Source organism: Hemiscyllium ocellatum, chromosome 13 (genome assembly GCF_020745735.1).
Source record: "Hemiscyllium ocellatum isolate sHemOce1 chromosome 13, sHemOce1.pat.X.cur, whole genome shotgun sequence".
Taxonomy (NCBI): Eukaryota; Metazoa; Chordata; class Chondrichthyes; order Orectolobiformes; family Hemiscylliidae; genus Hemiscyllium; species Hemiscyllium ocellatum.
This window is the reverse complement of record NC_083413.1, coordinates 36,721,306-36,746,877: the sequence shown is the minus strand read 5'-3', so window position 1 is coordinate 36,746,877 and position 25,572 is coordinate 36,721,306. Positions and strand designations below refer to the sequence as shown.

Sequence of the window (25,572 nt, the reverse complement as noted above, 5' to 3'; positions counted from 1 at the left end):
TTGTCTCAGTAATTACTATTCATATTGCAAGTTTATTATATGCAAGACGGTTTAAATACAGATTTTAATATTTGTTGTGCTACAAAATCAAGAAAATTAAGAGATGCTTGAGAAATTTGGTACAAATTGTTGATAATGCTTTTAACATAGTACATACTTGTAAAAGAGCACTCTTTTACACAACTAAAAATGCTGAGCACTAGTATTTCATCTTGTGGAGCTCAATGATTGTTTAAAAAATTATGAACTAAAAACTTAAGAATGTTCCTCCATTCATCCTGGCCTTCTCTTCATGCAAAAAGAACCAATTACAACAGCTTCATACTGGAAGATATTGAAACTTCTGTAATGACTCATTGGTCATTTGCTTCCATTTTCTCACCAGAGATAAACGTGTGGGGCAGGAGATCCCAAGTCAGATATGAAAGATTTGATTCAAGCTTACAGTATGTATAAAGGATTGGTTAGCAGCACTTACAAATAACCACACAGAAATGATGTTTCAGTGATAACAGTCTTGCACAATGATAGGTAGAATTAGGAGAAGTAAAGGACCAGTGGGAGTATTGTTTAAAGAGAATATTACAATGCTGGAGGAATGGATACTCTGGAGTAAGAACAGAATCTATTTGGATAGATTAAAGAAACAATTGAGGTGCCGTGACACAAACAATGAAGTTGAATACATCAAACTATCAGGAAATTTATAAATGAACCACCAAACAGGGAAATTAGAAATCTGCAACAATGTAGTCGTGGAAATGGGAGACTTTGATTACTCCGTGCAAAACTTGAATACTAATTACATAAAGGGCAGACAGGAGGAGGACTTTCTCATTATTATACTTTGAGCTCAAAAAAAGTGTTCGTGATAGATCGGATTCTGGGGAAGGAGGTGGTCAAATGAATTAAAGTTAGACAGGGAACGTTCAGGATACAAAGAGTCATAGAGATGTACAGCACAAAAACAGACCCTTCGGTCCAACTCGTTCATGCCGACCCAGATATCCCAACCCAATCTAGTCCCACCTGCCAGCACCTAGCCCATATATCTCCAAACCCTTCCAATTCATATACCCATCCACATGCCTTTTAAATATTGCAATTGTACCAGCCTCCACCACTTCCTCTGGCACCACATTCCATACATGTACCACCCTCAGTGAAAAGACTGACTCTTAAGTCTCTTTTATATCTTTCCCCTCTCACCCTAAGCCCATGCCCTCTAGTTATTGACTCCCCCAGCCTATGGAAAAGACTTTGCCTATTTATCCTATCCATGCCCCACATAATTTTATAAACCTCTATGAGGTCACCCCTCAGCCTCAGGCACTCCAGGAAAACAGCCCCAGCCTGTTCAGCCTTTCCTTAGAGCTCACACCCTCCAACCTGGGCAACATCCTTGTAAATCTTTTCTGAACCCTTTCAAGTTTCACAACATTTTTCTGATAGGAAGGAGACCACAATTACACACAATATTCCTAACCAATGCCCTGTACAGCCGCAACATGACCTCCCAACTCCTGTACTTAATCCTCTGACCAATAAAGGAAAGCATACCAAATGCCTTCTTCACTATCCTATTTACCTGCGACTCCACTTTCAAGGAGCTATGAACCTGCACTCCAAGGTCTCTTTGTTCAGCAACACTCCCTTGGACCTTATCATTAAGTGCTGCTAAGATCTGCTTTGCCAAAATGCAGCACTTCGCATTATCTGGATTACACTCCATCTGCCGCTCCTCAGCCCATTGGCCCATCTGGTCAAGATCCCATTGTAATCCGAGGTGACGTTCTTCGCTGTCCACTACACCTCCAATTTTGATGTCATCAGCAAACTTACTAACTGTGCCTCTGATGCTCGCATCCAAATCATTTATGTAAATGACAAGAAGTAGAAGTCCAGCACCGATCCTTGTGGCACTCCACTGGTCACAGGCCTCCAGTCTGAAAAACAGCGCTCCACCACCACCCTCTGTCTTTTATCTTTGAGCCAGTTCTGTATCCAAAATGGCTAGTTCTCCCTGTATTCCGTGAGACCTAACCTTGCTAATCAGTCTCCCATGGGGAACCTTCTCGAATGCCTTACTGAAGTCCATATAGATCACATCTATTGCTCTGCCCTCATCAATCCTCTGTTACCTCCTCAAAATACTCAATCAAGTTTGTGAGACATGATTTCCCACGCACAAAGCCATGTCGACTATCCCTAATCAGTCCTTGCCTTTCCAAATATATGTACATCTTGTTCCTCAGGATTTCCTCCAACAACTTGCCCACCAACGACATCAGGCTCACAGGTCTATAGTTCCCTGGCTTGACCTTACCACCCTTCTTAAACATTGACACCACGTTAGCCAACCACCAGTCTTCCGGCACCTCACCGGTGACTATTGATGATCCAAATATCTCAGTAAGAGGCCTAGCTTCCCATAGAATTCTAGGGTACACCTGATCTAGTACTGGGGATTTATCCACTTTTATGCATTTCAAGACATCTAGCACTTCCTCCTTTGTAATAAGGACAGTTTTGAAGATGTCACCATCTATTTCCCTACATTCTATATTTTCCATGTCCTTTTCCACAGAAAATGCTGATGCAAAATACTAGTTTAGTATTTGCCCCATCTCCTCTGGCTCCACAGGAAGGCCGCCTTGCTGGCCTTTGAGAGGCCCTATTCTCTCCCTACAAATCATAGTACAAGGTTTATACAGCTATGAAAAAGGGAAAAGGAGCCATGAAGAGTTCAAAAGAACTTAACTGAAGGGCTGATTTCAGTGGGTTGAAAATTAGTCTGTCACAGCTAAGATGTTAAAAAACGATTTGGAGATGCCAGTGTTGGACTGGGGTGTACAAAGTTAAAAATCACACAACACCAGGTTATAAGCCCAACAGGTTTAATTGGAAGCACACTAGCTTTCGGAGCGCTGCTCCTTCATCAGGTGACTGTGGAGGGCACAAATCTAAGGCACAGAATTCATAGCAAAAATTTACAGTGTGATGTAATTGAAATTACACATTGAAAAATACCTCGATTGCCTGTTGAGTCTGTCATCTGTTCGAATACCACAATAATTTCACTTCTTTTATGTGTAAATCACAAAACCTTTTTTTAAAAAATTGATTTGGAAGGAGCGACGCTCCGAAAGCTAGTGTGTTTCCAATTAAACCGGTTCGATTATAACCTGGTGTTGTGAAATTTAGCAAAACCACGACAGAACAATTGGCTGCCTTAAATAACAGATAACCGAGTGCAGTTAAGGTACATTGGTTTTTTGTACTGTTGCTTGTGGCAAAGTCAGAACTCCTTTAAATGACAAGAGAGAGAATACTGAAGCTCCAGTATAGCAAACTTTATTTTAATAGACACATTAGCAACTGACATTCTTGTTAAACATGCAAAAATTATATTCATCAAATACCACAATCTACTGAGATGTCCAAGTATTTATCAAGTATAGCAGTGATGTGCATACCCCCTGCAATACATTTCTATTAATTGTGTTTTAACATCGATATTAGGGTGTGAGTGATGTTTTTAATAGTTTTTTTTTAAAAAAGAGATGTTGAAGTATCACAGCATAGCTTGGACAGGGCTTACTGCGGCTTTGCATACCTTTCGATTATCTGGAATAATGGATGAGCCATCACATTTCTGGTCCCACGAGTGCCAGTTAATAAAACATCTGCGATATTGTTTCTTTACGGCATTTGCAATATTCCACTTACTGGTGCATATGGCAGATGCCAGATTGCCAATAAAAGTGAGAATATAGAAGCTCAATTCAGAAGCTTTAGAGGTTCAATAGCAAAGTAAATTGAAAGTCAAAGTGACAGCATGGAAAAGAACTGGCATTTAACATGAAAGGGAAACCAAACTCTGACAGGGATATGCATAGTAAAAGGACAATGAGAGATGTGGCTGATTAAAGACCCAAAACGCAATTTATGCATGGAAGTAGAGGATATAGTTGAGGTACTGTGTGTTCTTTGATTATGCTTTTACCATGGGAAAGATACTTCTAAAATCACGAGGATAAAGTTCGTTAAGACACTTGAGTTAAAGACTCAACTGAGGGTACTGGAAAGGATGGATATATTAAAATTTGCTCTGACACCAGGATCAGACAGGATTTGTGACATTAGAGAGAAGGGTGGATATTTTGAAACTGATAAGCTTCCGTCCTCTTTAGATATAAAAAGGTGTTGCCAGCAGACTGAGAATTGCAATATTACAACGTGGAGTTGCCAGTATTGGACTGGGACGGACAAAGTTAAAAATCACACAACAGGTTATAGTCCAACATGTTGGACTATAACCTGGTGTTGCATAATATTGCAAAATTAAATATCACACAAAGTGTTGCAAGAACAAACACAGCAAATAGGTTAGTCAATATTATTCAGCTAACAGATGTTTAGCTATCCAATTCATCACATACTTAAGTTCTCTCACTCATCAGCCTCAAGAAATAGATACCATCATTGCATACACAGGCAGCGATTGGCCCTAACAATATCCAGGCTGAGGTATGAAATCTTGAGCTCCTACTCTGTGCCTCTCAGCTATGGTACAACTATAGCACTGGCATCTACTCAACAATTTGGAAAATTATCCAGCTAGGACCTGCCTCAATTGACCAATTAACATCAGTTACACCGTCTGTCACTTTGCTGCTATCAAGTAGCATTACATAGCTCATTGATGGTCAATTCAGGTTCCAATAAACCTACTCTACACCAGAATTAGTTTATAGCCTTGGTCAAAACATAGCCAAAATCTGAATTTCAGAAGCACATTGAGAATGACTACCTGAAATTCAAGGTAGCATTTGACATGGTGTAGTTTCAGGCAACACCAACATCAACTGGAATCAGGAAAGATTCTGGACTGGCTGGCTAGCCAAGATGGTGTTGGAGGCCATGCATCTCAGTCCAGGGAGATGATTGCAAAAGCTCCTCACAGCTGTGTCTGGGTCCAACCAGCTTCAGTTATTTCATCAATTCCTTTCCCTTCAGTTTAAGTTCAGAAATGGGGATGTTCACTGATTGCAAAGTGATACAGAAGCAGTCCATGTAGTGCAGCACTTAAAATATTTTAGCCTTTCACCATTACATTTAACAGATTTGACATTTCTGAATTACCTGTCGTTCACATCCTGGAAGTCAGCACTGATCATGAACTCAGTTGGACTAGCCATATAAATATTGAGCACACGTCAGGTCAAAGGCTGGAAATTATGTCATGAATAACTCCTGTCCCAATATGAAGAGCATGGAAACGGGCCCATCGGTCCAATTTGTCCATGTCAAGCAAATATCCTAAATTAATCTTGTCCCATTTGCCAGCACTTAGCACATAATCCTTTAAGCACTTCCTATTCATCTACCAATCCAGCTCATTCCATACATGCAGCACCCTCTGCTTGAAAAGGTTGCATCTTACGTCCTTTGGAAATCTTTCCCCTCACACCCTAAAACCTATGCCCTCTAGTTCTGGGCTCCCATCCCCTGGGGGAAAAGCCTTGGCTATTCACCCTATCCATGCCCCTAGTGATTTTGTAAACCTGTGTCATCCCTCAGCCTTCAGTGCTCCAGGCAAAGTATCTCCAGCCTTTTCAGCCTCTCCTTATAATTCAAATCCTCCAACCCTGACAATATCTTTGTAAACCTTTTTTGAAGTCTTTCAAGTTTAACATTATCTTTTCTATAGCAGGGAGACCAGAATTGCACACTGTATTCCAAAAGTGGCCTAACCAATGTTGTGGCTGTACAGGACATGACCACCCAACTCCTATACTCAATGCAGTGACCAATAAAGGCAAGCATACCAAACGCCTTCTTAACTATCCTCTCTACTTGCGACTCCATTTTCAAGGAAGTATGCATCGGCACTCCAATGTCTCTTTGTTCAACAACACTCCTTAGGACTTACCATTAAGTGCACAAGTCCTGACCTGATTTGCCTTTCTAAAATGCAACACCTTTATCTAAATTAAACTTCGTCGGCCACGTTTCCACCCATCAGGTCAAGGTGTATTCTAAGGCAACCTTCTTTGCTGTCCACTACACCACTAATTTTGGTGTCATCTGCAAACTTACTAACCATACCTCCTATGTTTACATCAAAATCATTTGTACAAATGACAAAAAGCAGTGGACACAGCACAAATCCTTATGGCACAGTGCAGGTCACACTTCCAGTCTGAAAAGCAAGTTTCCCACCATTCTGTCTCCTACCTTCGAGCCAGTTTGGTATCCAAATGGCTAGTTCTCCAACATGCCACATGATCTAACCATGCTGAGCACCCTACAGAAGACAATATAGATCATGTCCACTGCTCTACCATCAATCCTCTAAAGCCTACCCACAATCTAAGTCAGTTTGATTGATTACTCTCCTGTTGCCTGAATTATTGCAGCTCCAACACTTAAGCAGCTCAATAATCATCACAGACAATCCAAGACATCGTGGCCCATTTGAAAAGAACATCCATTCAAAATCAACATTCACTCGTTCTACCACAATTTACGACAATAACTTGTATCATCCATAAGATACATGCCATGCTTCATCATGATGTGGAGGTGCCGATGTTGGATCAACTTAAAGGTCACACCAGGTTATAGCCCAACAGATTTATTTGGAAGTTCAAGCTTTCAGAGTACTGCTCCTTTGTCAGGCAGCTACCTGACCAGTGAGCAGTGCTCCAAAAGCTTGTATTTCCAAATAAACCTGTTGGATTATAACCTTGCGTTGTGAGATTTTTAACATGATTAATCACGATTCCTTTGCCAGTAGTTTCTTAATGCATGCCTTTTTCCACCTTGAAGGACAATGGCAGATATATAGGGACATCATCCCCTACAAGACCCTGTGAAACAAAACTGCACTGCACACCCCCGCCATAACCAGTACTTTGCCTCTGAGAAGGTACCTTAAAGTTGTTGCACTTCATATGCAAGGAGCCAAAAGATGGATTGCCAATACCCACAAGTGATGAAAAAAAGTCACCAAGTCACAATTCCATTGAGAATCCACAAAAGCAAAACAGAAGACACTGATACAGCAGTATATTAGTCAACAGCTTTGACTAGTCTCGAAAAAACATGAGCACAAAATTCAAGAGTGGAAAAGCCTTCTGAATAAAACAAACTCAATGGTTTTCAAGCTCTAGGTTGATACTGTCTAAAAATGAATACAGGACAGTATACTGCTATTGTTACATTGCTATATGTGCAGGGTCCATTGGATTTTGTAACTAAAGTTATCATTGCTTCCTTGAAACAAATATTCCAGCACAATAATTGTAAATCAAGGAGAAATGGATCAGAACCATCTTATTTAAAGTTCACTTTAAACACTTATACATTTAAAATCTTCATTGAACAAATAACTGCAATTCAAGGATCAATGGAGAACTGCACTGTGATCAGAACAGATTTCACTTTAAGGAAATTAGCATTCAGGTATCAACAGTATTCTGGCATTCATATTCTCCACTTAACTGCAAATGTAATTGTGTACCAAAGTGCAAGTAAACATGACGACAAGTGTTGAAGCTGCAATAATTCAAGTAAACAAGGGAATCAAATTCACATAAGTACTTAAAAAGGTAAAAAGTTTACTGACATTTTTGCCTACTGGTGGCAACACTGAGTGCAAACTTCAATTAAGCAACGAAAGAACACAGACCAGAAAACATTTCTTCATCAAGGGTATTCAAGGGATCGACCACCACTGGAAGTCAAATATGACATTCACAGACAAATACAGCAAAACTTTGTTTTAACCAGCACCCTCGATATACAGAAAATTTATACCCCTCAAATTCCAGAAGTTTATTGTGATCTATCACAATGTCTGAGTAGTCAGTTAAGGATTCAAGTGAGAAAGCTCTCTGCCAATAATTTTCATTTAAGGCAAAGTTGCATTATTATTTCAGTGATTTATGTTTGATTGATCAAGAGGTCCACATAATCAATCAGAATACTTGATCAACTGGAAAATCTTGGTCTCATAGGTCCCAGTTAATAAAAAGCTTGCTGTACTTAATAATCATGGTTAATATCAATGGACAGAGAAATGGGACAAGATTGGAGTTCATTACTAGCACATATATAGCCTGCAGAAAGTCTCAGATGCAGAAATAGCTCCCGCTTCATGAAGCGCAATGTAACTTTCCTTATGAGCACTGAAGGTTTGGCTAAGTGGGAAATTGAATCAAAATAATGGTTTCAAATCTCAGTACAGGAATTGTGCACATAATCTATGCTTATACTTCAGTGCAGTACTGTGGAGTAGCAAGGGAATAAGCATTTCACTAGGAGTATCATTATTGGAACAAGATGTTAAGCTGCAAAGCTGCTCCTGTTTGGATAGTATTAGGAGATTTCATTTCACGAGCTGACAGAGGTCAACAACAGTCCCTCAACCAAACTTAGAAAGCACATCAGCCCAGAATGTACCAGAAAATTATGAACGGTGTGTCACTGCCATTACTAATGCAGTTAAAAATTTAAATTATAATAGGGTAGGGAAATGCTCAAAGTTGCAAATAATGAATTTGCTTCTGTTCTACATGAACAGTGAAAAAGATCAAATCAAGCATGACTCAAGAAATTACTGCGTTTTCACTACCAAACTGAATGTGTCACAGAAAGTTAGACTGATTTATGTTTTAAGAAAAATGCAAAGAAGCAATAGATTTATAATCTGGAAATGATCTACAACCTCTTCAGGTGTGAAAACGGATTAAACAAACAGCTTGCACATTCTCCCTGTGGATTTGCTCTGGGTGCTTCAGTTTCCTCCCACAGTACAAAGATGCACAGGCTACATGCATTGGCTCAAAGAAACGGTTAATCCAAAGGTTACAGTGATTGAGTGGTCTGGGTGGAATGCTCAGGGAGACAGGGGGGGTTGCAAATGACTTGTTTCCACACTGCAGGGATTCTAATTCGATCTAAAGAATTAAAAAGAGTGAAGCACAAGCCAACTTCCAGGAGATGCACGTCTCATTTGTATTCTGGATCATTAACTGGCTAGTGGAGGAAGTTTTTGAGAAAACACAACTGACCACCATCTTTGCCTGCCTAACAGTGATAATATTTCAGTTCATTGCAGATTCTAATCAGGGGAAACAGAGCTGTTAGAAGGCCAATTATTTGATCTCAAAACAGTGAACTGTAATAAAAAGATAAACAAGGCAAAAAGCACTATTGTTGATACAAATCTGAGATGCCTAAAATGATTGATCAAAAGGTGTTTTGAAAGCTCAAGTTCCTCTAATTCAAAGAGACATTAACAATACTGACATCAAAACAAAAACTATTGTACATTTTTTAAGACAACTAATATTAAAGTGTATTTAAACAATGCCAGTGTTTGACATGTTAGCATAAAAAAGGCAAATTAGAAGAAATGTACTAACGATTAATTTCCACTGGAAACATCTTACTAACAATGATCTAAGGTTTTTAACAAAACTATTCAACACTAATACATCTGGACTTTACGTATGGCTAGGACCTTTAATAGCAGAGAAATAATAAAAAAGTGACAATTTTAACTGCAGTCTTACCTGTTTACGTTCTCTTTTAGGAGGCATTTGTGGCTGTGCAGGATTTATCATAACAGTGGGAGGTGCCACTGGTGTAGAATATTGTTGCACACCCTGTGTTGCTGGGTAATAGGTTCCTGAAAAAAAAAACAAAATTTCACCAAATCTTTAGGGCACATTGTCCATCAGTTTGCAAGATTAACCTCCGATGGTTACTAAAAACTATCATAGAAGCAATACAAATCTTCTCTTTGCTCCTCTGTTCATCACCTCCTTCTAAACCAAAAATTCCTAGCTCCATCCAGAAGGAGAATAGCTTTCTTTCTTTGAACACATTCTCACAACAAGAGAACACAAGGCTTTTACTGCTAGGATTATTCTGTTATTACTGGGCACCCTCCAGCATTTTGTCTAAAATAGCGATTGATCACGTGTTAGCTTGAGCATGGCTATCAATGGCAAATGATTCTGCAAAATACTTAACACAGGAATGCTACCAATAATAGGGAGAAGACTAAATCATGATGAGAGAAAACACAGCCATTTTCATATCTTAACTCAGGACACCAAGTCCGTAGTACTTATCAGGTAACTCAGCACAAACTAGGGATGAAACTTAAGCCTTTGTGATTTGTTCAGCTCATACTTGGTGAATAGGATAATTGAATCACCCAAGGTGTGCCCTCTCTAAACTTTTGTTTTGCATTTCTACATACACAACCTAATTTTGACCTATTAAAACATTACATGTTGTATGGATTGAGTTCATAAACCTCCAAGTGATTAGCATTTTCCAAACAGTTTTTTTTAAAAAATCCAAAATTATACAGTACAGCTTGACATGCTTAGAAACTAGCCAACCTTAATTCTCAATATCTTGTCCACGTGAGGTACAATTTTCCACATCAAGATATTATTCTAGATCCTTATGTGAAAGTGAGAGCGCTTTAGAAACTGACTAATTTTTTTTAAAAAAGAAGTTCAAAAGCCCAGTGCTGCGATGTATACACACACAAAAAAGTTATAAATCTTAAGACAAGGTTACCATAAGAAATCAGAGTCCAATTCAAATAGATGAATACCTCTTCCATCAAAATACTTCAGAAAACATCAGCAATTTTGACTTCTATATTAAAGTTAAAGAAAATTACAAAGCTACACCTGAAGTAGATTTGGCAAATGCTGAAGCCAAATAGAATTTTATTTCCATGTGTTAATTTTGGAAATAACCTGAAACACAATCTTCAAATTAGTGAGTTTTGAGAAGATCTGTAGCTCAGACTGAGCTTCTGGGTACCTAGTTACCTAGATGTTATTTAATAGGGAGACGAAACATCTGAAACCAAACGTTCCAGCTGAGCAAGCAAACCTACATGCACCATCTTCAAATGTCTGTACTTATTTGTCCATTATATAGTACAAATTATGACAAAATCAGAATTTACGTTTCTATGATTAAATTTAAAATCCAGTCATAGACATCAGGTTTGCTAAACTAAATTGATTACGTACGGCCAGTAAACATTTCCAACAGGAAATTAGTGAAGCACAAGTTAAAAGCAAACAACTTTATGCCTCAAAACCATATATTAACCATTGAACCTTCATTACAAATCAGCTATCGTCAAGTAGAAAATATTGCTAGCACCTTAAACTAATATTAAGTAAATATTTCAGACGAAAACTAGCTCCTCTTAATTACAAAACATATATTCAATATGCACACAAATACAAAGTTTGTGTTTGAACAAAAAGTTCAAACAGTATTGCAAGACATTTAACAGTAACAAGTTCAACAATTCAATAACCTACCTTGTATAAAATGTACAGTTCAATTACTTTCCCTTCAACTTAACTTTTATTTTTAAAACTGTCTAGCGGCTGTGGAAACATTGAGACCTCGTACTCAGATGACTGCAATGTTGACTCCAAAGAGCACAGACTATATATAGATACACCAACAGCATGAACAGTCAAGTAGTTCAACAGAAGACCCATTTCAGATCAATTAATTTAACATTAATATTTGCTGAGAGAAGTACTCATCCTTCAAATTAAGTCAAGCAGGTGCAACTCAATTCAGTAATTTTCTTCAAATTAATGTAGAACATATGCATATAAAGTTTAAAATCACCTAAAAAAAGGTTCCATTAAAATTTAACTACAATCACCAGCAGTGCGCTAATCAAGCAAAGAAAACATAGGCGATAAGAAAACAGTCAACATGTACACAATATCCTGCGGATAAAACTCAAAGCACTCCTGTTCAATAGAATTTTACCAAAAGTCATTGTTCACAGATCCAATACACTGACAAACACACTCCAAACTAACAGTTTTCTTCTGTTTTCTTCACATTATAAAACAAGTGATGAAATTTCAAGAAACTATAAAATGCTCAAGGAAGTGTTTCCAAGTTTAAGGCAATTCAGAAAACAAAGGATTTTGGTAAAAATTAACTTTATAATCTTCATCCGCAAAGCCTCAAATTTTAGCCAATTTTACACTATAACAGTATATAGGTAACTTTTTTTTAAATTCAGAGGATAACTTGGAATTTTACAAGTGTTTGAAATAAATTTATCTTCACAGATGTGTACAATTTACATTTACAAAACATACTTCAATAATTTTTACTACTAATTCTTGCAGAGGCCATCAGAAACACCCTTTGAGATTGCCAAATTATGTTTTAAGTGATTTGCTGTGATAATTTATTTGATTCAAAACGCCATCAATAACATTGGTGTGAATGCACTGTTCCTGCTTTTACCATTCTTAATTGGAGAAAGAACATCTAAATTCATCCTTCCTCAGACGGATACATCCCCAAAACAAAAAAAGTTGCACACTTTCAAACAAAGCCTGCATCACCGTACACAAAGATTACAGCCCAACAGCAATCAATAGATATTCTTGTCTGGCATAGCTATTTCTACCTAGCACAGGTAAAATTTGATTAGATCATGGTTAATCTAATTGTTGAGTCAACTCACTTTCCTTTGTGGTGCCCTTGATAGTCAATAATCTATCAAACTCCGTCTTTTAAATATTCAAGAACTCTGCCTCAAATGCTCTCTGGGAATTCCAGAGAATCATGATAGTCAAAGAAATTTTCCTTATTCAAATTTTAAATGGGAGGCATTTTTTCCAACTGTGTCCTCTAATTCTAGTCTCTCCTAGAATGGAAAACATGCTTTCAGCATCCAGGATCTTATGGTTCAATATGATTACCTCTCATTCTTCTTAAACATAAATGGATACAGGCCCACTATGTCCAACCTTTTCTCAAAAGCCTGCAATTGGGGAGATACTAGGGTTCAGGAGAGTCAATCATCGCTGATTTGCTTCAAAACGGTGTCCTTCCTTAAATAAGGAATGTAAAACTGGACAACACTACTCCAGATGTGGACTCAACAACACTCCATACAGTGCAGTAAAAAATTTTACTCCTCATGCATTCCATTCCCCTTTCCAAAAATGGCACATTTCGTTCACCTTCTAATCACTATATGCTAACCATGACTTCACGTACCAGAACAAGTACAGGGGAACCTCGCTTATCTGACATCCAATTAACCAAATAACAGATTATCCAGCAAGATCATAAGGTCGCAATACTTGGCTAAACTATGTTACCAACATTTGATTATCCGGAATTCAATTAACCAAACGAAATATCCCCTGCCCATGTCCTTTGGTAATCAAGGTTCCTCGGTAGATGTATTTTTGCTACCAAATCCTACATTCTCTCCCCATTTAAATATAGCATGCAGTTTTTCTATATTTCCTGCCAAAATGGACAAGCTCCACATTCTACTCCATCTGCCAATTTTTTTTCCCATTCACGTTACCTGCCCATTTCTTTTTGCAGACCCTCTACCTCCTCTTGACATCTTACTTTCCTACCAATCTTGGTGGCCCTTCATCCAAATCAAAGATATAAACTGTCAAGTTGGAAGCACTCTGGCACTCCACTAATTACAGTCTGCCAAGTAAAAAAAGACTCTTAACTCTACACTTTTTTACCTAATCAATCCTTTATCAATGCTAATATATTAGCTTCTGCATCATGTGGTACCTCATCAAATACCTTTTGGAGGTTAAAGTATATCACTTGACCAGGTTCAATCTTTCCACATCAATGTCAAATAACTCCAATAGGTTAAACACAATTTTCCTTTCACAGATGCAGGTGGCTGCCTGATTACACTCTTCTCGTCGTCTCCTTCAGATCTCTTTAATAATGTTTTTTATCTACAAGTTCTGAAGGAGGACACTGGAGTCTACACGTTACATCTACTTTCTGTTCACAGATGCTACCAGACTTGAGTTTCCCCAGCACCTTCTGTTTCGGTTTGATTTCCAGCAGGTGCAGTTTTTTTGTTTAATGCTATATTTTCTAGTTTTCAGTTTGGATGAAAACTCATGCACTTATTATCTGTGTTGACACTAAGTTTCAAGACCTTAAGATGCCAGCTATCAGGTTGACCCATTTTCCTAGCACCTTTACCTTGTTGAGATGCCAATTTCTTTCAAGTTCATTCCTCCCATCACTTGATGATTTTCAATCACTTTTGATCATAATGCTTTGGTTGCATAATCGGGGGGGGGGGGGGGGTGGCAAGAGAAGAGAGACACCAATAGCAGCTTGTGTTACTCTTTTCCTATTCAAAGGCAGAAGCACTTGGTACTTTTCCATTTCCAGATGTTCGTCTGACTTTCAAATTTTTACTCATTCTTTGCTGAACCTATCTAATCCTCTGACCTACCATTAAAAACTTTACAGAGCTTCTTTCAATGTAATACTCTTAACTTTCTCATTTAGCCACAGATGTTGCATCCCTTTTGAAAAGCCACACTTACTTGTAATGCAAAAATTAATTCCAAAATCTTCTGTCCGCCCTTTTAATCCAGCTTTCCACCGGTCACATTTACCAGCTGTCTTCATACCTCACCAGAAACCTTTATTTAGGTGTAGAATAACAATCACTGACCTGTACTACTTCTCATTTTCAAACTGATAATTAAGTTCTATAAGATCACAACAGTCCTTTACCATGACACTGTTGATTAATCCAGTCTCATTGCAAATACGACAAGATCTGGAGTAGCCTGATCTCTAGTAGATTCTAGAATGTACTGATCTGGTCATCTTTCCGTTTTGACAGAAAACATGACCATATTCTATTTAATTCACTTCTTTCATCCTTTTACTTCTCTCTCAAAACCACAAAAGTTTCTTGTCACTTTCTACCCTGATATTCATATTCAACAAGTCACCTTCTGCCACTTTGTGTCGAAGCCACCACAAAACATCTTTTCATCCCATTCCTAGGGAACTATTCACTCCATAAAACAACGGCCCATTCCTCAGTCATCCCAATCAATTAATTTCCAATGGCACATTTCCTAGAAAACACAGGAAATGCAATACGCAAGACTTAATCTCTTACCAAGGCTTAAAAACTCCTTCCTCGTGAAAGAGATTGGAGGAAGTCCACTAACGTGACCCTGAGCTTTCAGTTAACTTCAAATTGTTTCTTCACTTTTCTTCCACTCAGTCTTGTATCTACTACAGGTTTCCAACCCATACTAGCTTGAGTTTTTTTTTCCCTTTCTTTTTCATTTTACACACAATATTCAAATCTTACATTAGAATCTCTATCCCATTTTATTTAGTTTCTTTGCTGGTTTGGTTTACACTTTCATCTCCAAAAAGCAGCTCTCCTGCCATTCAGACCTTCTCTAAACATGGTACCTTTGTTTTGCTAAACCCATTAGCTTATCTTTTAGCCTTTGATCATTCAATTTTGTCTGCCCACACTTCACCTGTGCAAAACCCATAACTTTCTTTTTTATCCATTCTAATAAAAACTCTCAACTGAAACATGAATTGCTTTCTGCTCTTCGTAAAGACTATTTCAGATTATGCCTTTTCACCCTTCTTCTTAATACAAAGGCAGCTATGTGGCAGTCACCCAAGTGCACATTTATGCTGTTTGAATCACCAGAGGTTTCTCAAGGGCCCTGAATTTTGCTAATGCTCAACCCCAACTTGATTTTGTCCAATTTCAAGAATGTTTCTGCCACATTTGCTAGATAGAAATCAGAACCAAGTGCCATGCCGTCCTGTCACCCTGGGACTGCTGCCAAGTGATCATGAGACTCAAGACAGCTGCCAGACTCATTTTTTTTGTCCAAGTTCAGAATACACAGGCCCATTAACCAAGGATCTCATTTGATCCACTTTTTCCAAAGATTCCATTAAACTACAAGTACCAACATCCAAAACACTTTTTTTTCCTCAGCCTATGCATCATGACAAGTTTCTACTTGACTAGAAAAGTATGAGATAGCAAATCTAAACTACTATACTTCATACAAAGCAAGATGCAGATGAGTAGTTCCCCCCCCCCCCCCCCCCAATCTCCCTCATTGTTGTCTATGAAGAAAATCATTTAGGAATCACCTGATTCTAGATCGTTTTTGCTATGCACAAACAGGAGTTTTTGAATGTTAAAAGCTTAAAACCGTCGGATATTCAGTCTACCAACTGCTCTTCTGAAGCAAACAAAAACTAATTTATCTTTAAACCAATTATTTCCATTTCTTATGAACATTGGTCAATTATTTTCAGAACTTCCACAGACAAAAATAGATAAGTTTTATTTTATATGCAATAGTTTAGGTAGCTACGTCTGCAGTTTACTACTACTAGAATTATTTTTCAATTAACTTGTTTGCTTCTTCAACCCATTCAATACAGTTACTCTTGAAATACATAACACAAAAATGCTTATTTTTCCCTATTTTGCACGTGCACTCTGCCCCATTCCTTTCAAAACAGCTGACAATGCAGGTGAAAGGTTTATCCCTCAAATCAAGCTGATTTTAAAGTTCAATGGCTGGGTTACTGTTCACTACAAAAGAAATGCGCGACAAAGTCATGCTCAAGGTGCATGGGATCAGAACGTCTGCATGTTCTTGAAAATAAGCTGTTGTTTGTTGTAATGTGATCAAGGTTCAAAAAAAAAGACCAAGACCAGATAGACAATCCGATGGAAACACAAAATAAGAAAAAGTGAGCCATAGGTGGGTAGTTGTGACCATGGTTTAAAAGTGAACATGCATTATACTGAACTACTTTATAATGAGTTCCATTGTACATGATATCCTCATTAAGTAACATCAGCAATCTGAAGGGATTTAACACATTGACAAGTTTCTCGACCAATTTTTTTTTCTCTATTGCTCACAATTATTTACACATCTGAAAAGAAATTCCACAATGTCAGTTAAACCTGTATAAAGTAAAACGTTCTCATCTAAAGATTTTCCTGATATTTCTTCCAATTGCACATTTCCATTCATTGATATTCTTAGCTGTTTCAAAAACTGCAAAACTTTTGGACATACAAAATTCTTTGCAAAATTTGAATCTGACCACTTTGATAACAAATATTCTGCTTATTAATCAATGGGTTTTATGAACTGAAAATCAATATCAATAAAATTAATGTTAAATTATCAATTTAAACTACAAAATGAAGTAAATTCAAACAATTCATAGTTTACAATAGCTAATTAATTATTATACAAGGGATAATGATCATAGCTTGCCAATTAAAACTTGAATACCCATTCTAACAGAGTGTTATCCACAGCACAGTAGGTACACAGCTTTGGTGGCCACAACAAATCATGAATAAGTAACTTACTCTAAACAGCCGATCCTTTCCATAACTATTTACTTAGACCATCACAGTCCACAAGAGGATGCTTTTAATATGAGCAAGAAGGTTGTTAGCTGGTTTACAAGTAATTTAAGTAAATTTTGAATTGTGCAAGAGCAAAGTAGCTGGATATCTGATACAAAAGCGAATAATACAGAAATACATTATGTCAAGCAGCATCCGTTTTTAAAACAAAAAGGAACAGATCTAACATTTCAAGACCTGGAATATTACCTGTTCCTCTCTCCACAGATGCGGATTGGTTGAGTATTTCTAGCATTCTACTTATTACATCTCTCACCTCAGTTTTACTTCCACAGAATCCCTACAATCTGAAACAGGCCATTCGGCCCAACAAGTTCACATCGACCCTCCGGACAGCATTTTACCCAGATGCAACCCCCTACCCTATCCTTATAACCCTGCCTTTTCCATGATCATCACACTTAACCTACACATTCTTGGATATGATGGGTAATTTAGCATGACCAATCCACCTAACTTGCACATCTTAAATCTAGAAAATGAGGAACACAAGGCTGATCATACCAACAATGCCGGAAATGTTTCATTAAAATGCTCTGAGGTTTTATTCAGAAGTCACTGTTAACACATGCAGTCCCTCACACTCAAATGGCACATAAGACTTAAAGGGGCTACCTGTATTACTGGAGACAAGAAAATATATTCAGACTGGTTCGATGGATACATGAGCCTTGCAATTTTAATTTTATCCACTAAATCAAGTATGTACTGCCGTTCAGCACATCATCCTGACAACAAGAAACAACTCACCATATTATGATACTGAACACAAATCTATGCTCTGACATTCCATGGCGCAGTACACCGGTACACCACCTTGCTCTAACCCACCTAAAGATTTTTTTGTAAAATACAAAATTTTCTATTTTATACAATTGAAGGCATAAGTCCAAATAGCAATCCTAATTTTCATGCCCTGTCTAATACACCTTCACACATGCAAAACAGTTACACCATTATGACAACCCACATGACACTAAATGTTATCTGGCTGTGAACTACATATCAGGTTTAATATCTGAAGGCAATATTTCTAGTGAAGGCAATATTTCTAGTAAAGGCAAAAATTAAGAAAAAAATCCAATACCTACATTTTAGGTATCAGGATCGAGATTGCTTTTCAAAGAAATCCTCAAGAGGTATTTACTGCAAAAATACAAGTTGCTAAACTCCAGCTGAATACATTGTGCCCATCACATGGTTGGAACAAAGGACTTTAGCAAAGTATCCTCACTGTGATACATTTAAATGTAAAAGAGTCTCAGTGATTCTAATAGAGAAACTTCAACTCAAAATTGTTAAATAGTCCACAAGAATGTTGTAGATTGCAAAGAATAGGAGGAATATTTGTGGGCTCATTTATAGATTCATTTTTGCGATTGTGATATCTTGTGCAAAAAGCACCAATACCCAACAGGAAATACTGAAAAAATAATTAAGTGCATAGTTACAGAAGAAGTCGAATTGTGATAACCTGATGAGAAACAGACACTGAATTCATGCTATCTATCAGCAAAACAAATGAAAACTACACCACTTCATAGCTTTGGAACACATAAAACAGATTTACAAGAATGTTTTTCTCCCTGGAACCAATTGCATGGACCGTCTGGATAAACTGGTATAATTTGAGGCAGAGAAGAAACTGATTGATGGTTTAAGGGTTTTGATAAACAGTGAAAACTTTTCCAATAGTTGAAGAGTTGATGATGAGATGCTAATTGACAAAAAGTATCAGAACTATCATGAGAGCTTTACAATGCAATAAGTAGTTAGGGTAGCTGATGCCACTTCAATGTAAGCCCTCGAAAGGGGAATTAGAAAAATATTTCAGGGGAAAAAACAGCAGCTGCAATGGAAAAGAACAGGGCAGTGGGACCAACTGGTTGCTCTTTGAATGAGTCAATGGACTGAACTATCGCCAGCTGTCCTGCAAAAGTAAACAGTTTTATGATCATCAAGACACGACTCTACCCAAATTTCTTAGCACGGGAGCACAAAATGTGTTATTTGATCTGTTTTATGCTATGAATGTAAATCCATTTGGAGTTGGCTGGGTAAACATACATTTGCGAAACAGAAAACATTCTGAAATCTATTTGAATCAAAGTAACCGTGAATGCACAGCATATATTTACGTTGCATTATCTGGTCCCCAAATATCAATTTGTAACTGATACATTTCAATGAAGTTAGTGTGAAGTTATACATGATTATGTGGAGGTAGCATACTTTGTCCCAATCTCTCTCTCATTCATACAGTAGCAAGCACAGCCAATGAGCTGTGAGACTGGATAGTTACTATAAATCCTTATTGAATATCACAATCTTACCAAAAGGGTAATCCCCAGGATTTGGGTTTGAATAAAATCCAGTTCCAGGTGGAACAGGATACTGCTGTGCTGGTTGTACAAATGAAGAACGAAACTGTGAAAGAAAAACAACAAATTTCATTTCCTTCACATTAATTTTCAGCTATAAAAGCAAGCTTATTGTGGAAGATCAGCTTCTATATCAAATGCAAATGACTACAGAAATACTTCCATTTAGAGTTCTGTATTCACAGTCAATCATTATTAATCTATACCATGCAACTGAATGCTTGACAATGTGGAATCATGTAGACTAGGAAGCTAAGCAAATCTAAAAATGAAGAGACGGAGAACTAGAAAAAAGTCTGAAAAGTCAGTGAATAAAAGAACCTTACCAGCCAGCGTATGAGTGCTTCATGATTTTAGAAAAATAGTAATTAATGTTGCTAAATGAAGCAATTGATTTCTGTGATTCTCTTTAGCGAAATAAGTCTCAAATAAAATAACCAACTTAGATAAAGCGGTAACATTAGCATGGTTCTAATATTTGCTTCCCATCATTTCAAAAAAACAGGCACTTCTGATCAGTATTTAGACCTCATTCTATGTTTACTTAAATTATCTGTCAATTAAGAGGCAGAACAAACTATATAAAAAACAATAGGTTACCGAAAGGTTAAGAAACAATGATTATAAAACATCAGCATTCTTAAAATAGTGCACAGCTCATGATTTAGTTACACAGGGTTGAAAGGACTGCAGGTGGAAAGGGATTAAGTTATTGTTAACTTTAAGCATGGAGGGAGATAGTTAAGCCCCTGTTTTATATTGTCTCATTTTAATTCATTCTGTTTAAACTGTCAGCCAGTTAAGGGAATCCATATTTGCATCAGGAGTTTCATTTTAAAGCAGTTTTGGGCCAGATGGAATATAGGGCTATGAGACCCAGGACTGAGAGATCCAAGTAGTACATTTTGAAGTCTCTGCCACTCACTGCTTACCTCTGAACTTGCTACATCTGCTGCTCCATCTTGCTACCAACCCTTCTCTACAATTTCTTGATCCTCCCTCTCCCACCAGAGATTTTCTTGCACTAAATCTCACCCACTCATCCATTCCTTCTCCCCAGCCCACATGCCGAGCAACAGTTCTGGAAACGAAAAAACAAGCGCAATAGGTGGCTCCAACTAGCAAGTGAGTCTCCAGCCGAGAGTTCAGCAAAAAGAGGGAAGCTCCCGGAACAGCCACAAGCTGGAAAGAGGGAAGGTCAACGATGATACACAGGAGGGGTAGAAGTGGGAGACTAGAGAAAGGTAGCACATTTTCTCTATTTTTGGATATACTACGTTATATTCCTTTATTGGTAAATTAAAATGTAAATCATTACAACTTCTGTGGCATCCTGATGATAAAGGTACTATAGGACTTAACTATAGCTTTTACTTTGGCTTGTTATCAAAAGATTGGATTTGCTACGAGTTTTACTTTTTTAAAAGAACTCGTAAGAACTCTTGTATTTAATGCAAAAGGAAGGTACTCGTGTTGAACTGGAACACCACATTGATTTGGCCATAACTGGAATACCAACTAGAAATTTTATGCATACTATAGGTAAAATACGGAGATAAGGAAAAAGTATAATCTACATCTGCAGATCTTGATAGACCTATTGTGATAGATCCAGTTGACAGAAAATAGTACCCACGCGGTGGATAAGTTTGATCTCAAAAAAATTGACTGCTCAAGATATTAAATGCAGTTCTAATTCCAACACAATAAATGGATGGTTGTAGAATTAATGGCATATGGATTCAAATCTTCACCTATTGCAAGCATGGATTTCCAATACTATATTAAAAACTTGGCAGCTTAAAAGGCATTGGAAAGTCAACATCCGAAAGTAAACTAGAAAATTAACAACACCTATGTATAAAATGTTCTTGCCTGATTGGGAACATAATAAGGTCCTGATGATGGATAGGTGGGTATCTGTTGCGCCATCATCATAATGGTCTGTGAACCAGGTGGGTAGACATGAGTAGCAGAAGCCACAGGTCGAGTCGTTGCACTACTCTGAACCCTGGAGGCACTACTCTGTTGCTGGGCTCTGTTTGGGTAGTATTGCTACAGAGAAGAGAAGGAAAACCACAATATAATCACAGGCTAAAATATACTATGGAGTATTCACATTAGATTCACTTAAAAATTTGTCATTTTTCCACTACATATCTGACTAAAATTATTTGAATACAACTTGTACAAAAAGCTTGACTGTATTTTACAAGAATTTTAACAGTCTGGATAACTTAAAAGGCAGTTCTGGAAAGACTAAGATGTCAAAGAATACTCCTTCCAGCAGCAACATAAACCATACACGAAAATGGAAAAATAATTTGTGCCAAGTTTTCCATGGGACCAACTGCACTTTGGGAAATGATTAGTGTTAAGGCTCATGAGTTTCCACTTTGCCTGCAACTGATAATCAGGATGAATACTGTACTAGTTTTATAATGCTCTCTTTGCTCAAGTTCTGCTAAAAGTGAATCACCAGATGTAAACTTTATCACAAATCAGTACAATCAGGTATTTAGAATATTAATGTCAAAATTTATGTTGAAACTATTCCAGTATTTTCAAGTGATAACCTGATGCATTTTTAATACAGATTAGAATGCACTGATTAGCCCCAAAACTAAGCAGTCTCTAATCCATCAGTAACATTATAGTACGGCTTTTAAAAAAAGCATTTACTAGTTACTTTAGCATACAGTAGTTAAGCTGCTCTGATACAGAGCAATCCAATGAAAGTTTCTGTTCAATAAATTTAAATGGAATCACAGAATCAGACATTATTCTTAAAAAAAAACGAGTAGAAATTATGAACTGCAAAATACAGAATTCACAGAAGGAAAAGCAAGCCTTTGAATTATTTACCACTGTAGTGTTCCTCTTCATTCATCAATGCTACTATACTGCAGATTGCAGTGTACAAGTCAAACCTTCAAAGAAACCTCAGACCCTATCAAGAATGGGGTTTACTTAAAATATGAACCACTTGTGCTGGTGTCAGCGGTCACCATTTTGGAATGTAAATAAATTATCATCTGTAATTAAAATTACCTCAATAGTTCATTAAATGATTTAGTTCTACAAATATGCTCTTAACCAAAACCAAAAATTTTAAGAGCCACCAGATGCAGAACAGGAGTTCATGGAATCATTATGGCTCTGACCAGCATAATGCTCCCACTCCAAATCTTTTGAGTTTAACTATTAAACTGGCTATTCCACTTTTTCTGAATGATCTAATAACAGTTTCTACGTGATTAGGATCTCTCCATTTGATTACAAAGAACACAAGGCATCAAATATTCGCACTCCCATTTCACTAATTTTTGAAGATTTCTTCTGTCAACTATCCACATATTTTATTTAGCACAAAAGTGATCTTTGAATGGCTTGAGGCACATTTCCAAAAGGTTGGACGACAGATGTCAAACCCTGGGTATAAGTGCAATCTGTTTGTTACTTCCTTGCAAGCACCTTTATCTCCTGAGATCTGAATATGTTCCACAGCAATGAGGTAACTTAAATGATTATGACGACTGATACTGATATTAGGCTGCAATGAATGGACTTAAAAATATACTGGCTTTGGCAAAGCGGAAATCTTCACATAAACGTTTAAAAAACGTCAAGTTTGTACAATTGTTAATGTAGATCTATATGCTTCCAGAGATGGATAGTGTGTGGGGATGCGCACATGTGTAGTTTAATAAAGAGCAGAACTACCTTTGAACTTCGATTTTGCAGACTGTCTCACTGCCACTACAGTTCACAACATCTACAAGGGTTGATACCTAGCCATGCCACTTTCTGCAATGAAGCCAACATGTCCAGATCGGAATCAGCCCATACTCCTAAAAGGCTTTGCATACAATCAAAGCTTCCAGGAATGAAACAAAGAATCCTAGAATCATAGCCCAAGCAGTATTTTTAAAAGATTTGTTAAAACACAGAAGCCTAAAAGAGAATCCCACCCTTCTACTCACCACCCCTAAGTTATCTCGGCTGAATTAGTAACAGGACTTTTTTTTTTGCATGTATTACCTCAAAATACTCAACAACCTATTACTGCAGAACAAATACCTGCACTTACAAATGCTCTACTACACCTTAGAGATTGTCTTTCAAAAGACAGCAAAACTCTTCAAACTAATCCCAGGTGTAACAGAACCTCAGCTTTTCTCAAGTCTGCAAAGCAGGATAGTTTGTTTAACATTTCCAAATGAAACAAAACCCCAAAGAATGAACATCGAAAGGAGTGAAAAATATCTAGGCTTATTTTAAAATGATGAGGTGGGGGAAAACACTTGTAGGAACATTTTATTGTTTCTGTAATAAGAGATATGCATTAAAAGCTTAGTTAAGTAATGCACTGTTCCAAGCAATGCTTTAAACAAGGTTTTTTATATTCCAACACTCAACTTTTAATAATCATGGTAAACTATCTTCTCATAATACACAAAATAAATATATTAGTAACTTCCAAACATTCTGGGATTAAGTAAAACTACTCAAAAAAGAAAACCTGCTTTCTGCTTCCAGATACCAGCTGCAAATGTGTTGCTGGTCAAAGCACAGCAGGTTAGGCAGCATCTCTATTCCTGAGATGCTGCCTAACCTGCTGTGCTTTGACCAGCAACACATTTGCAGCTGTGATCTCCAGCATCTGCAGACCTCATTTTTTGCTTCCAGATACCAAACAGCACCTCAAACAATGTGGATGGACTACCACACACTTGGCAGTGTGTGTTGATAAACTTTCATACAGCAAATGCATTTTTTTTAATGAATTCATCAGCATGACTCATTGTTCCAAGATTAATACAGAGTCCAATCAACATGGTGCATTGCAAGAACATTGTCAGGACAACTTTGCTTCAAGTTACCATACTTACATGCAAGGTTTGCAGGCATTTGTTAATAATTTATCACACTTGCTGGGTATCAAAATATACCTAAGACACTTTCCCTACCGTGAGACGTGCACTCCAAAGACAGTGGTGCTACAAATAGAACTTGAAACATGCAAGGATTCTCAGGCAACAGGTGTATGCCTTAGTTTATTTCAAATAAAATTTGTGACTTTGTGGTTTGAGACCAGGAAACAAGCTGTTGGCGCCAACAGGAGTACACATTCCAGAAAGATCTTATCAATTTACAAAAATAGGTAGGATCAATAAGAAATCCCATTAATATCACTAAGTACATTCTTTCGTTTAAAAAAGGGACCTAAATTGCCAGTGCATATTACCCTTAAAATAATGCAAAATATTTTGCTTTTTTATTGGCATTTTCAATTTTTATCAAATGCAACTAATCATTCATCCTATATAAAAAATACTGCCCCACTATACTTTAGAGTGGTTTCTTAATCAATCATTCTTTCAAACTGGCTTTAGAATGCACGCACTGACACATTCAAAAGAAAAATCAATTGAAAGTTAAGAAATTGTTCCAATGTACAATTCTAGGCTTCAGTTTTGTCAATAAGTTCAAAATTCCCGAGATATATTCTTGAAACAATCATTCATCAGAACCAATACATTTTGCCAAAAATGCAAAAGGTGCACATAACAAAGGTGCACAGTTTGGGATGAACCTTTTAACTTTACTCACTATAAATATTCAAAAGCATGTTGATCTTTTCAGGTTCTTCGAAGATTAATAAATAATATTATTATTAATAATAAATGACTAATGTATATGCGTGCATATAAAAGGTGAGCCATGGACTAGACAACTTTTATAGATTACCCCACCAAACTCCAACCTGAAACTGAACGCCTTCCTCCAATCCCACACGTTTACTGTTTCTCGAAATCTTTATGACAGTTGACATCCAAAAACATG

At 37.2% G+C, this 25,572-nt stretch overlaps 1 protein-coding gene across 4 annotated transcripts in view; it reads right to left on the bottom strand.

Moving 5' to 3' along the window:
• Window positions 1–25,572, bottom strand: part of eif4g1a (eukaryotic translation initiation factor 4 gamma, 1a) — a 146,422-nt gene that overhangs the window by 75,522 nt on the left and 45,328 nt on the right. For all 4 annotated transcript variants that reach the window (XM_060834761.1, XM_060834760.1, XM_060834759.1 and 1 more), the window contains 3 exons: window positions 21,601–21,780; window positions 19,678–19,771; window positions 9,585–9,700 (listed from right to left, as the gene is read on the bottom strand). In XM_060834761.1, coding sequence (XP_060690744.1) covers window positions 9,585–9,700; window positions 19,678–19,771; window positions 21,601–21,780 — 390 coding nt within the window. The remainder of the gene's footprint in view (window positions 1–9,584; window positions 9,701–19,677; window positions 19,772–21,600; window positions 21,781–25,572) is intronic.